Here is a 15,143-nt window from a genome sequence, read left to right on the forward strand (position 1 = left end):
GTGGGGGGGGGGGGCACATTAGCCACAGTCCATGTCTGTTTCTATCCTGTGAATACAGCAGCCGCACATTTGGGTAGAGAGAGAAAGGGAACAGCCAGGCACAGAGTCAGCTGACAGCTCTGACTTCATCTAGGTCAGTCTGCATGTGTGTATGTCTGTGCCCCTGGGCTACACACAACACACACACGTTGACATACAGACTCCCTCATCCATCCCCAAATTTCATCCATCCTCCCCCCAGCAACATCACCATCTGTGTGCGAAGGGGCTTGCCAAAGCGCCCAGGTTAGAGCCCAGTGTTCACTTGATCTGGTGTAACATGAAAAGCCAACTTGCAACACGCTGACTGTGTGTATTTCTCCAGTAAACAGAGTGATGAGGGATACTCACCCTTCTTTGTTCCAAACTTTCTTCTACGGTACACAGAAGAACAGTTCTGGTGCCCATTAACATTGTATGGACAAAAAAACTGAGACATTTCTCAGAATATCCTCTTTTATGTTCCACGGAAGAACGAAAATCATACAGATTTGGAATAAAGGCGGGTGAGTAAATAAGGACAGAGTTTTCATTTCTGGGTGAACTATTCCTTTAACATTCTACCGTAGAATTACACACAGTCACAATGTTGCAAGTTTACTTTTCACGTTAGACCAGATCAAGTGAACATTGTGCTCCAACTTAGGTGCTTTGGCGCCCGTTTTTGGGTGAACTATCCCTTCGGAAAATGAAGTCTGCTTAATTGTATTGAATGTGCTCTTGTAGTGTACTTAAAATCTTAAAAAGTATATATTTTAAAAAAGTGTACGTACAAGAAAATATTAATGAAATAAATGGCCTCTTAAGTGTACTTAAAGTCCACTTTCATCACTGTTTCCTAACACACTTAAGTACACTTTGTAATAATGTCAAATGAAGAGTTTTACTTTAAATTATATTGTTTTATCCTTATGTTTTAATATTCTTTTGTCAATAACACTAAAGGACGTTAAGTCCTTGATTATAATTGTAAAAGTGTGTTATTCAATTTTACATGCAAAGTTAAAGGGGTCATATGATGCTGCTAAAAAGAACATTATTTTGTGTATTTGGTGTAATGAAATGTGTTTATGCGGTTTAAAGTTAAAAAAACACATTATTTTCCACATACTGTACATTATTGTTTCTCCTTTTTAAATGTACCAAATGTTCTAAACTGTATCATTACAGATGTGCAATCACAAATATATTTAAATACATGACATACAAGTTCCAATAGACAAAAAAAGACATTAAAGTATATTTTAGTTTACCATAAATATGTTCATCAGGACACTTAATCATATTTAAAAAACAATTGAAATAATTGCATACAATGATGTGCAGTTTTCACTGTTATAATCTTTTAAAGTATTTTATTTCAGTACTCTTTTTAAAAGTAAGCTAAAATCTACTTCATATCATATTTTTGAGTTTTGGCTGTTGTGTAAAGAAAAGAAATTTAGCTGGTTGCATAAAATAACAAATTTGGCCCAAGCAGAAGCTTCTCCCAGCAGTAGTGGATTAAATGAAACGCTAATCAAGCTAGCGGCCCCTTACCTGACTTTCTGCAAGAACTATTGCCATCTAATTAATATTCATGAGACAAGCTGATAAGGTTTATAATGTGTTCCCAGCACTTTCAGATAGTTTCTATGGCCTGATGTGCCAAGTATTCCAACGTTCACAATTTATGTTTGAAATTAGCTGTGTTTTTATTAGCTTGCCCTGCTAATCAGTTGCTTGTTCTGTGCAACAAACGGCGTCTGGTTTTCATAAAGGAGGGGAATAATTACCCCATCGAATGTTGACAAAGGCAAAGATGGTGTGATGAACGCACAGTTGGCTGAGAAGGAAGTCAATGGTCGGGGCGGTCTGGTGGTCAAAAGAGAGTCTCTTCGGGGGGCCTCCATTCTGTGTCGCGTGCTGTTTCACCCCCACCAAAGGCTTCTGAATTTCACGCTGGGCCTGGTTTGGGTTCGGGATGGTGGGGCTGAGCGTAGCCTATGGGACTTGCCCCACTGACACAGTTATTGATAGTGTTCGTGCCAGATGACGGACAGAAAGGCCTGGTGTGTGGAGGGGATGACAGTGAGGTCACGGCGGAGCAGAAAGGGAGGGATTTCTTTTGTACTGGAAGGGTAAAAAGAGCAGACAAGTCTAAACTAGACCACTTGAAACCACATGAGTGCACATGACAGGAAAGATCATTCATGTATGGAACGAGCAATAGAAACAAAGCCCAGTTTAGTAACACTGTCTGTGAAACATAGCAAATCAGAAAAGTATTGAATATGTCATGATATGTTATTTATTCCTTACATAACTGTGCCTGAAGTGGAAAACGTACAGTCCGCTGGTCATTATTGCAAAATAATACCTTGCATTTTTGAGGAAGGGCCTATTGATGTTCCATCAGTTTTGTAACAGACACAGTTTATTATTAAGAGCATTCTGTGCCCTGTTTCCATGGGAACGGTTTTTAAAAAGAAAACTAGAGCCCATGCCCTGACAACAAAAAAAAGGCTTTTGTATGGTCTATCATTTAGGATGTCCACAAAGCGGTGTGAATAGACAAACCTCACTTCCACCTGAGGGCAAAACACATCACGGGATGAGCATCTGCCTTTAGCCACGAGGAGAGCACAACTCTTCTTATGATCTCTGCTCATCCTGATTGTAAACAATAAAGATTTAATTCAAATGCATCAGCGGTCTAGATTACAGTAAAGGACAGACTGAAAAGGTTTTAGGGACCTCAAAACAAGTGGGGTCAAATCATTAGAGAATACTGCTGGTGAAGTGCAATGCTCATTAGTGTAAGTACACCTCACTCATGGACACCAGCTGTCTGGCCACATTGTGGAAAGACCACACAGTAAATGACCAGAGGTTGACATTAAATCGCCTGATTGGATGTACTGTAGGCCTGTAGTGTTGCAGTGTGCAATGAAGTTTTATTCATACAAATATGGTCATGTTTACACAGCAAAAATACAAGACACAGGGAAATGCAATTGAAAAAAAAAAAGCAAAATGGCTTTTTATAAAAGTTGAATTACTTTTAACCCAAGCACCATGTTTTTAGAATGTCATGTGGTCACATTTACTGTTGAGAAATTTTGTGGGCAAATTCCATTCATTTCGATACGAATCTGCGCAATTGGGATTTTCATGCAAAAAAGTTCCTCATGCAGATTTCGTTTATGTTTAAGTTGGTCATGCGAATTTGCCGCGCTGATCAACCGAAAACTCCTTTGTTTGAAACTGACTTCTGTGTGATCAGTGCTTCACACATAGCTACACTATTGAGAATGGAAAATGGACCATTTTTTCCATATTTTCAAATTTCGCTAATAATGTGACTGCACCTTAAAGGGCTGGTCACACGTCACTTTCTGTTATATTGACTTACATTCATACGTATGCGAATACGGGAGACAGGAAACGCAAACTCGTGTGAATTTTGCTGCATTCCAAATCTCAAGTTCGGTGAACTCTGCCCTGTGATTTTGTATCACGAAGACATGTGACCAATAGAAGATTGACGTGGCATCTTAGCTGAATTAAAAGAATGCAAACTTTAAACTTACAGGATTGCTGAATTGCAGTAAAGTGAAGTAGATTCATGACAGATTCATGAATCACAAGAAACTCATGAAGAACATTTTGTGTCCCGTTATTTAATTTATGTAGCTTATATCCTGTCAGCTTATGTCGATTACTTTCTTTATCATAAATAAATTCTACTAATTCTTCTTCTTTTTATCTTTTTTCTTTGTTGTCTTTCCACTGTGTCAATATTTTGTATTGTGTTTCGTATTGTTTTGTCTCACATTTGAATTAAAAAAAGGAATGGAAATACAAGCTACAATATGCCACCCACAATTATAAAATAACTTTCAGTTTTTGTGGAATTATATTTTTTAAAATAATGCCTTAACGCAGCCAGAAAGTGAATGTCTACACATACAAAATAAACATGTTCAAAAATGATCTATTTTATTTTATTGTATTTATTTAATTTTTGTTTTTTGTTTTTTTTGACGGTCAAATTTCACACATTCGGTATAAAGACTTTTGGCCCCGTCCGCCTTCCATAAAATTCCGAGTGTTCAGAATCCACAGATTTATGGCCGAAACGCTGCAAAACACGCACGTGCAATGGCAAAAGTAAGTCAAACCCATGTTTATTGTAAAAATGTGTTTAAAACCGCAAGCTGTAGAGTCGCGTTTTTTTTTTAGTTGAGCTAGGCTACTTTTAAAGCAACCTTATGTAGTTTTGTGTATTTTTGCAACTTTGGAGCCCCGTACCCTACAGTTCAGTGAGTGGAAGTCACTGTCGTAAACATTACAGTGTTTAGCAGTGCACGTGCATTTGCTACCGTCAAGTAATCCGACTTTTTTTTGCGGAATTTTGTACCCACTTAGTTACCAAACGCTCCCAGAACAGACGTTTGGAGGGTTAAAAAAAGCCTCTCTGGTCTCTAGATGTAGCTAGAGTCGTTCTTTCAATGAAAGTAAGTTTATCTTCACAACTCTTCTCGACAAAAGTACAATGATTAGTGTTTGTTCAAACCCTAAGCAAGCAAATACTTCGAGATTTGTCTTTCCATTTAAAATATAAAAGTAAGATGGAATATTAAAGCATTGCAAACTGGCCAAACGATCTATTGTTTTGCTCTGAAAGTCTGCTGTTCTAATAAATTGCTGTGAGATAAAACTAAAAGTGACAAGAACAGTGGATCATGGGTCTGACAGATCAGTTTGTTCATATATCATTTGGTTAAACATTATTAAGGAAATCTTTGTTGAATAGCGGGACTGGGGGGGTCCAAAATGTCCCAGAGGAAAATCACACTACCATCAAGGCTGCAAAGCTTTAGTGATATATCATAAAGCAGTCCGTTCACATTATGAAGCTTTCTGTACTAATGGTGTTGTGTAATTCCCTGTAATTCATCAATGCTTTCCATGATGCAAAATAAAATAAAATAAGCTGTTTCTCTGCCCTACAAAATGCTATCAAGAGCAGCAGATGGCACGTTCTGTCCGTCACTTGACATGCATCTGGTGGCTATTCATGACAAAGCCAGTGGGACGGTTGAATTGGGCAGATGAGCACTTCATTGATTTCCTTATTCAACCCCAGGGGGCCACTGTATTGTGCTATTGTCACAGCACCTTTGGTTCATATATTTTAATCATGAATTATTGTGCAATTATGCACCGGAGGGACAGGTGATGGGGATGGTGACATTATTATCTCTAAATGCCAATGTTATTTGTCCCTCTCTGTCACTTTTTAAAAATGGGAATTGTTAAAACAGACGGGGCGATTATGTAGTAGTTTGCACATATACTTTTACTGACAGCAGGGCTAATCTGATTTAGCCACACAATATCTGTAAACGTTAAACCGTAACATTAATAAAATTCTGTCTGAACCCTGAACACAGGACTTGACTGTAATAGAATAATCAGCGCAGTTATTGAATCAGAGATTAAAATAAATATGAGACGCTCACTCAGAGCTAAAAAGCCCTCTTGGTCCTCCGAGTGTCTAGCAGAGGTGGTTTCACAATATCACAGCGCCTCCTACTGGGTAAAGCATCATATTGCGGACTCTCATTGGACCCTTTGTTAAAGGCCCTCTTTTATCAGGGCCCTTGGAATAAGTTGTTACGGCACCCTTGCACTCTGGAGATACTATACCTATTCATAATTTGATTTTAGACTTCAATAGAATTGCAGGCTTACTTCGTGTATTAGTTTCGTGATCCCAATGTTCCAGATATGTGTTTTTGGATTGTTTGATAATTTGATAAATTTAGATGTTTGGGTGAGAAGCAGTGTTAGACTGGTTAGTGTTAGTAGAGTTAGTCAGTTTAGTAAGGCTCAGAACCAGCTGACTGAGAGGACTTTTTCAGAGTTCAGTTCTTGAGTTTGTAGCGCTTTAAAATGTCGTGAATCTGTGGGACTCAATTTTAGATGCATCCAGAATTGGAGGGATTTTTTTGCATATTTTCCATCGTGCCAAACAGAATCAAATGCTTTTTTGAAATCGACAAAGCATACCCATATTTTTCAGATTTTGGCCTATTTTACGTGTTTATTGATTAAGGTGTGCAGGGTGTAAATTTGATCAGTAGTTTTATGATTTGTAAGAAACCCATTCTGACTCTGGTTCAGGACCCTGTGTTCGTTAAGGAAGTTTACAATTCTGTTGTTTAAAATACTGCTAAATAACTTTGCGAAGGGTCAGTTCTTGTGTTTTCATAAGTTTGTAGACTTTGTTTGATCTGAATTGTCATTGAGTTGTTTTGGAGGGATTACTTTATATACATTTTCAAAATGTTTTGTCCAAATGTTTCTGTCTTGTAGTTTTGTTGTGCTCAGATTATTCCACATATCCCAGAACTGATTATGATTTATTGAATGTTCATTTTCTTGTAAACCTTTGCCTGTATATCTATATATCTGTCTGTCTATATATCTATCTGTATCTATCTGCCTGTATATCTATATATCTGTCTGTCTGTCTATATATCTATCTATATCTATCTGCCTGTATATCTATATATCTGTCTGTCTATATATCTATCTGTATCTGTCTGCCTGTATATCTATAGCCTATATCTGTCTGTCTATATATCTATCTATATCTGTCTGCCTGTATATCTATATATCTGTCTGTCTATATCTATCTGTATCTATCTGCCTGTATATTTATATATCTATCTGTATCTATCTGCCTGTATATCTATAGCCTATATCTGTCTGTCTATATATCTATCTATATCTGTCTGCCTATATATCTATATATCTGTCTGTCTATATATCTTATCTGTATCTGTCTGCCTGTATATCTATATATCTGCCTGTCTATTTATCTTTCTATTTCTGTCTGCCTGTATATCTATATATCTGTTTGTCTATTTATTTTTCTATATCTGTCTGCCTGTATATCTATATATCTATGTCTTTCTGTCTATATATCTATCTATATATCTGTCTGTATATCTATATATCTGTCTGTCTGTCTATATATCTATTCAATTCAAATTCAATTGTATATCTTTATGTCTGCCTATCTGTCTATATATCTGTCTGTCTGTCTCTCCCTCTTTCTGTCTACCTGTCTGTGGTACTAAAGAGACGGACAGACTGTAGACTCTGTCTGTCTACTTTCAGTGAAAACCATTAGCACAGTGAATGACAAGGAGCTGTTTTAGTCACAGACGGTGAGTCAGCTCTCTAGGTTTGACACACAGCCAGAGTGCAACTCTACACCTCCATTAATTAATAATCCAGTGATCTCACAGCACCACACAGTGCTTGTCTGAATGAAGAGAGCACTTTCATCAGCTTCCAAACTCTCTCTTCTGTCGGATCTAATGGGCAGAGTCGGAGGATACATCTAACCACTGATGGCCTGCAGGTGGAGACTCAGGTTACAGTAATTCTGGGTTACATTATCTAATGCATCTCTCAGGGTCCAGAACTGTACACTTCCTTCAGAAAGAAGACGTTCGCTGACCAGGCAGTTTTTTTTATATGTTGTTATTTTTTAGTTTTAAGCTTTATTTCAAGCAGTGGATTGATTCAAGGAAGACTTTTTTTCTCACATACCAAGTTGTTAGTTGTCTACTGTCTGAACATTGCTTTAACGCACACCTTCGGGTGGCCCATCATCTGCAGCAAACATGACTAAAATGTTATCGGCCCAGGAGGCTGCCAAGATCTATCACACAAATTACGTGAGAAACGCGAGGGCTGTTGGTGTACTGTGGACTATCTTCACCATCTGCTTCGCCATCATCTGTGTGGTGGTCTTCATTCAGCCTTACTGGATTGGAGACAGTGTTGACACCCCTCAGTCGGGATACTTCGGGCTTTTTCACTACTGCATTGGGAACCCCATCACAGGAGAGCTGGTGTGTAAGGGCAGCGCTTTGGACTTTGGATCTATACCTTCAGGTGCCTTCAAAACCGCTATGTTCTTCGTTGGGATCTCTTTGCTGCTGATCGTGGGGACTATTGTCTGCTTTAGTTTGTTCTTTTTCTGCAACTCAGGCAGCGTGTATAAGATCTGCGCATGGATGCAGCTGGCAGCTGGTTAGTATTTCCCTGAATTTCGGTTTTATTAATGACATAAACATTAATTATTATATAATATGTTTTACATTGGTGGTTAAAAAATAATTATATTTTATATATATTATAATTTATTTTTATATACAGCACCCCAGAAACTATTTGGACATTTAAGTTACATTTAAAAAGTATTTTCTTAAAAATATAAAATCTTAAATTTATTATATATCAAACCAAGTGGCATTTATTTGTTGCTCTGTTTTGCATAAAGTGACATAATCTGTTTGCAGATGTAATTTAATAATTTATTATCTAAGGCAGTAACATTAAATAATTTCTATGCGTTTTAAATGTTGTGTTAATTTTGTATTATTTATATACTATTATAGTATTTGTTAATATTTTGAATTAGCTTTTATTTTATATTTTTAGTTTAAATTTTAGTTCGAAATTTTAGTAATTTTATTTTTTAAAGTTTTTGCTTTTTTAAAAATGTCTGTTTTATTTTAGTTTTAGTTATGTATTTATGTTTTAGTATTTAAAATTTGAACAAATTTGAAATGTTGCCTTGGCAACTAATTGAAATTAAAAAAATTACGTTTTCATCAAAAATGTATCTTTTATTACAGATTTATTTAAATTAACCCAAATGAAAATCTTTTTTTATCAGTTTTATTAATGCAGTTAATGTAGTCTGAGTTAATTGCCTGTGAAAGTTAAGTACTAACTCTTCAGATGCTCCAAAGTTCAGTTACATTCTTGAGGCTTTGTATCAGTCCTGTAATACATGAGGTTACTCAGGACTTCAGCACCCTGGACAGTTCCAATCTTATTGACTGGCAACGCTGCTTTACAGTATATCAATGTAATACATTGCAAATTGTGCTGTGTTGCGAAATATAGTGTGTTTAAGTCTCATCCTCTCTAATGAATTGATCAATGAGGACACAGATAACCCTCTCATCACATCATGTTACATAACAATGCATTTGCAATGCATACTCATTAAACGAAAGTGAGAGTGATAATGAGCGAGAGAGACAGAGTGTGTGTAACGCAATACCCACAGCAGCACCAGCTGCCCTGCACAGAGTATATTGTCATATGAATAATAAATGATGAGTTAAGTGTGGCTGAAGTTGCCAGGCAACAGTCCCAGTGCAAAGTATTTCTAGTAGCCAAGAGTATTTTTGACTATAATGCGAATGAGTCTTGCATGTCTCCAGTGAATAATTCTCAGGGTGGGTTTATGTTTTGAAAGTTACTTTCTATAGACTTAAATATTAAAGTCTACAAAAAATATTGAACATTTACATCATATTGCCCAATGATAAAGACAAATTTAAATGTTATCACACCAGAAACTGTGCTAAGTTTTAAACACAATGTTGGCAGTTCATGTTTTCTGTTTTTGCTCCACCAATGGAAATACACTAGAATTTTAATGTTTTTGAATGAAGTCTCTTATGCTCACAGAGGCTGCATTTGTTTGATCAAAATACAGTAAGAACAATAATATTGTGAAATTATCAATTCAAATAACTTTTCTGTTTTAACATATTTTAAGATGTACTTCATTCCTTTGATGGCAAATCTGAGCCATTACTCCAGTCTTCAGTGTCATCCGTGAAACATTTTTTCACAATTCTTTGATGAATTGAAACTTCAAAATAACAACAAATGTTTTTTTTTGTAATTTTGTAATTCTGAATTTTTTTTGTAATTTTTGTAATTGTGACATTTTCCTGTTTATTGCTATGAAGCTCCTTTGAAACAATCTGTATTGTATAAAGCACTATAGAAATAAAGGTGACTTGAGTGAGTAGTGCTGAATGCAGCTCAGCCAATCAAATTCAAGGACTGCAACTGTTATATGAACTTTAGGCCATTTCTGTTTAATGGATTGTCAGCTAAATTTAATCAGAGCAATTATAAAACACAAAATGCTTTAAGAAACCACAAAAATGTAAAAGGTAAATAAATAAATAACACGTAATTTTCATGTCATTTTTATCTGACTTTTTTTTTCTTCTTCTTCTCATCTTCAGCAACTTGTATGGTCATAGGCTGTATGATCTATCCAGATGGCTGGGACTCAGAGGAGGTGAAGAGGATGTGTGGTCAGCGGACGGATAAATACACGTTGGGTAACTGCACAGTGCGCTGGGCATATATCCTGGCCATCATCAGCATCATGGACTCGCTCACATTATCCTTCCTGGCCTTTGTACTGGGTAACCGGCAAGACAAACTGCTGCCAGAAGACTTCCAGGTGGAGGAGAAAAAAGGTACTTTCAGTACTGGCTAGATTACGTGCAAATTGTAGTCCATTACTGATTACAAACTACGTGACGAAAATTGTAATTAGTCGCGTCATCTATTACATTACACATTTTAGGTAATGTATTCTGACTACTTACTGTGCGTTCACACCGCTGCCGGCGTGAGCGTCGAAGTGGCCGGAAGTCATTCATTTTTAATGTGGGCCTGCTGCGGCGCGTCTTGGACGGTGTGGGCATCGAGTAGAGTTGAAGTCAGGTCAACTTTATGGTAATGAGCTATGATGCGGTACGGCGGCAACCAATCGGAATATAGAAGTCCTCTGCTTGAGAGGATTCCAGAGAACAGAGTCATGTAAACTTGACATTAGTTCCCAAGCAAGTAGTCTCGTGTAGCCAGACCTTCAGACTGATGGCAGAAGGTCTGGGAATCTTGGCCGCTTTGAATGGCAAGAACCGCCCAAGAGGCCATATGACTGACAGTTAAAGCAACCAATCACATTTCGTTTTGTGCCGCGTCATGTTTAGGGGCGTGTAAGCGCTCATCGTCACAGTTGTAAACACGACGGCTTTCTTCTAACATGAGGGGGTTTGGCGTCACGGCATATTTGTTTCCAGGTGGAACGTTAAAGAACGCAACACACACGTCTCCCGGAAATCCTGTATAATTCGACCAATCCGATGACGACTTCAAAACTCCTTAAGTGTTTCCAATTTTGTGTGCCGTATGCATCAGACGTTCAGCCAGCGGTCCGTGGGTGTGACGTCTGAGGCTGAGACTACTAAGCAAGCAACACTATTTATCGGCAACGTTTTCACGCTAGAACGCTTGTTTTTCAGTGGGAATGCAATTCATTTGCTCAAAACAACAGCGATTTGACCAATTGCATTAAGGCTAAACTTCAACCAGGACAGTTTGTAATGTAGGCTGCACACAAGTTAATGTTAATGTTAATTAAAGATAGATAGATAGATAGATAGATAGATAGATAGATAGATTCACACTGGTGCGGTGACTGACAGCCACACATACTCCTCAAAACATTAGATTCATCCGCGCTGAGGAGCCGGGCCGATGCACAACCCACATAAAGAAGAATCTGCAAATAACTGCAATTGCAGGATTCAAATGGAGATGGCGACAAAGATGCAAAACTTACGTACTGCTCATCTGATTATGAGCATTTTAACATGTAATGTAATCTAATTACAAGTACTTAATTTGTGGAATCAGATTACATATAACCAGTTACTATCCAGCACTGGTTACCATCAACTTTTAGAGGAAAGACAGTCACACGGTTTTAAAATAGCATCGGTGGGGTTAAATAATGACAAATTTCTTTTGTTTGGTGAATTATTCCTCAATATATTATAGAAAAGACAGGCAGATGGTGTTTTGTTTCTTTTTACAGCACCCGTGTTCTAGTCTTCAGCATTTGATCTCTGATCAAACTGAAGCAGGTCTCTCATGGCGGTGTAAAGTTGCTTCTTTTTGAAGGAAACGCTCATGTATCTTCTGCTGTGTAAAAATAACAATGCCCAGAGAGACAGGATTCCTTTTGTGCTCTCTAGTAAAATGCTAGCGCTAGTAAAATGAATTCTATTAGCTGTGACAGATTTGTGTGCATTAATGTGTGCCTTTCACATTGTCACTTGCAAGAAGACAGCAAAACACTATTAATCATGCTATTCCTGTTCTCATAATCCTCATGCAATGCTGTGAAAGTTATTGAGAAACTAATATAGTTCTTTTTTTGTCCTTAGAGGAAGCATGAAGACCCCTGCACATCATGAGGCTCATTGGACCCTGTGGGTTTACAGGCCACTTTCTGACTATCTGAAGGAAATATGAAGAAAAATAATTATTTTAATGTGTCTATAGTAAGTAATTGCCACCTTTGAGGTTACTTCAGGCAGTATTTCTAATATATAAACAGCAATTTTATATTTTGAGACCAAAGTCAAATTGAGTGTAAAAAAAAAAAAGAAATCTGAACTAAACTGATTTCTATTCATATGAAGTCACATCGATTAGCCCCACCCACAATGAATCTCATTGGTCCAAAATCCTGCTCCACCCTGTAGTGGGGACTTTCATTCATACCAGTCAGGGACTCGAATATTTTAAATGTTTGCTTAAAAGATTCAGATTTGTTACCTGATTAGTTCAGTGGCTCTTTCTGCTAGTTACATCATTAAAGAGGTGGTTACACTGCAGTTCCTGTTCCATTCACTTTCATTCATACACAAGCTCATGCAAAGAAGTTTTGCATTTTACTGCATTCCAAATCTGAAGTTTGGTCAATTCTGACCTGTGAATTCATATCACATGAGGACCTGTTGCTGCATAACCTGTTGAAAAACCCAGCATATGCTGGTTAGGTATGTTTTGACGCTGGGATTCTGGTTTAAGCTGGTCCTTTGCTGGTTTAAGCTGGTCCTTTGCTGGTCCCTTTGCCAGCACATGACCAGCATAAACCAGCAAAAGGACCAGCAAAGGACCAGCATCCCAGCGTCAAAACATACCAAACCAGCATATGCTGTTTTTTTCAACAGGGATCTTATGCACAAACTTTAAAGCTGCAGTGTTGCAGGAAGTTACAGTAAATTGTATATTTTTTACATTTTGGAGTTATTATTTGTTAAATTTATGTTTTTAAAAAAGATGCCACAGAATGTGACGTCATCTCACAACTGTTGTGGTGTCCAAAGGAATTTAACATGCTTAAAGTCTGGTGATGGCCGCATTTGAAACAATGTAGACGAATTGAAACCAACATAAGAAATTCATTCCAAAATGAAACCGGATACGCTCGTAGCTTGCATTATGAATCAGAACCAAAAAGTTAATCCAAACTACAAAAGCCTTTTGCCATTTCAAAATCTTTATTTGAAGTTACTACAGAAACAATTTTAGTCCAATGCTGGACAATCAACAGCAGAGAGACATTCATGAAAAAGGAGACAGCAGATGATATTTGTGATGCTGTAAAAGGTCACATGAAACCGCCTCATCTAGAAGAGAAAGCAAAAGGCCCTTCTAAGTCAAGCTGGGATATTGCTTGAATCAACACTGTAGGGGAAAAAAAAGCTCAGACAGACAGATCATTGCAGATTCATTTCAAGGCATCTCTAAATCAGTGATTCTCAAACATGTTCCTTAAGCCATTCATTCATAGCAAAACTGTACACAATGATGGGACTTAAGTCTGTACAGCACTGATTGTGTGAAGAACCAACTCTTTGGTACGAGTATGTACATAATGTCAAATGTTTTCACAGATTTTAGATTTTGTAACAGAAATAGACCTTGATACCAAAACTATTCCCTGGCATTCACATGTTAGACGTCATTACTTTAAAAAAAAAACATGATAGTCCTTTATGGATTTTGTGACGCATGAAGGGTTAGCATTTCTCTACTTTGAGTTTCTTTTTGCCCTTTGTGGTAAAAATATATGTGTGTGTTTCTCTTGCACTGTATAGTAGCTCACATTCAATATGAAGACTTCTGAAACACTCTTATAACTTAAAAAAATGTCCATTCATGTTCCCTTCATTCAGACAGCTGATGTAAAACATATGGAATATGGAAAGCTGATGTAAAACATAAGATATGGAAAACAGTTTTAAGGAAGCTGTGATTAACATCTTTTTTTAATACAGTGAAAAAAACACCACAATCAGCTACTGAGTCCAATTTACTGCAACACTACGCTTTTAAGAAAACAGAGAGAAGTGGAACAAAGTCCAATCTCTTAAGAAGATAAATCAATTCTGACGTGTGTCAAACCATCCTGTGATATGACGGAAATCGATAGAGAAGTGGCTGTTAGATAAATTAGCAAGAGCACAAACCACTGTAATGACAGTACACAAATTATACCAATTACATAAAAAAGCAACAACAATTTGAGAACTGGATCTTCTTGTACTCGCGGCTAATATCTGCCATGACACCAGGCACGGCTCTTAAGACAGCGTCTGCCAGTGGGGAGCATTCATGAGTTCAGAGAAGTGTGTGTTTGGAGCTTTTTGGCCACTAGGAGGTGATCCAGGAATGACGGAGGCACTCGGCAGCCGTGGCTCTTTTCTCTGGGATGAGGTCCAACATCTGGAGGAGGAAGTCTGAGAAATTCTGGGCTTCCTCTCGGGGCCATTCGTACTTTTCGACCAGCACGTCCTGCAAACCCCACGGCTTCAGCTTGGTGATGTGCCTTAGGTCACCTAGCGCACAAATAAATACATGGACACATCCACATCAGAAGTTAGAACTGGAACTATCAGTTTTAAAACAGAAATAAGAGCGGCTATATGGACTACACATTTACGCACATACTAAAAAATGTATAGCTATACTAATAATGGGAGTGCAGACATACCCCATCAATCAAACTGACATTCACACAAAGCTACTGAACACTGCCAGCAAGTTTATCAAGTAAGTGAAACACATTAGCTAAGCAATCGCATATGTATCAAGTGTCTATTGACAGATGTACCTTTCTTGGTGAAAAATTCCTTGGAATATTTGCCGTTTGTGATGAGTTTACGAGGAATCTTCCCCAGCAGCTCGATGATCAGCGCGATGTGATCTGTTTGCAGTAGAAAAAAGGCTTGAGATAAAGCTTCTGACATTTACAAGAAGTTATAGATGGAACTTTTAAAACTTTACTTGAATTGATGTGCTAAAAATGCCATCTGTTGTCCTGCCAATTCATGTTTGTCCTTGAATTAGAGTTGGCT

General features: G+C 37.5%; 2 protein-coding genes across 6 annotated transcripts in view; one reads left to right on the plus strand and one right to left on the minus strand.

Moving 5' to 3' along the window:
* Positions 1-7,724: 7,724 nt before the first annotated feature.
* On the plus strand, positions 7,725-12,604 carry LOC107751033 (tetraspan membrane protein of hair cell stereocilia homolog). Its single transcript, XM_016566601.1, has 3 exons — positions 7,725-8,136; positions 10,164-10,403; positions 12,162-12,604. The coding sequence occupies exons 1-3, from the start codon at positions 7,725-7,727 to the stop codon at positions 12,170-12,172; spliced, it is 663 nt and encodes a 220-aa protein (XP_016422087.1). The 3' UTR covers positions 12,173-12,604.
* A 667-nt stretch (positions 12,605-13,271) lies between these two features.
* LOC107751004 (SRSF protein kinase 1-like) overlaps positions 13,272-15,143 on the minus strand; it is a 44,752-nt gene continuing 42,880 nt past the window's right edge. For all 5 annotated transcript variants that reach the window (XM_016566574.1, XM_016566575.1, XM_016566573.1 and 2 more), the window contains 2 exons: positions 14,900-14,992; positions 13,272-14,624 (listed from right to left, as the gene is read on the minus strand). In XM_016566574.1, the coding sequence (XP_016422060.1) occupies positions 14,440-14,624; positions 14,900-14,992 (278 nt within the window). In that variant the 3' untranslated portion in view covers positions 13,272-14,439. The remainder of the gene's footprint in view (positions 14,625-14,899; positions 14,993-15,143) is intronic.

The sequence above is a fragment of the Sinocyclocheilus rhinocerous genome, unplaced genomic scaffold, assembly GCF_001515625.1.
Source record: "Sinocyclocheilus rhinocerous isolate Xijiao unplaced genomic scaffold, SAMN03320098_v1.1 scaffold2647, whole genome shotgun sequence".
Lineage (NCBI taxonomy): Eukaryota > Metazoa > Chordata > Actinopteri > Cypriniformes > Cyprinidae > Sinocyclocheilus > Sinocyclocheilus rhinocerous.

Coding starts and splice junctions, on each gene's coding strand:
- LOC107751033 (XM_016566601.1), top strand. CDS start 7,725: ATGACTAAAATGTTATCGGCCCAGGAGGCTGCCAAGATCTATCACACA. Junction 8,137..10,163: donor ATGGATGCAGCTGGCAGCTG/GTTAGTATTTCC, acceptor TCTCATCTTCAG/CAACTTGTATGGTCATAGGC.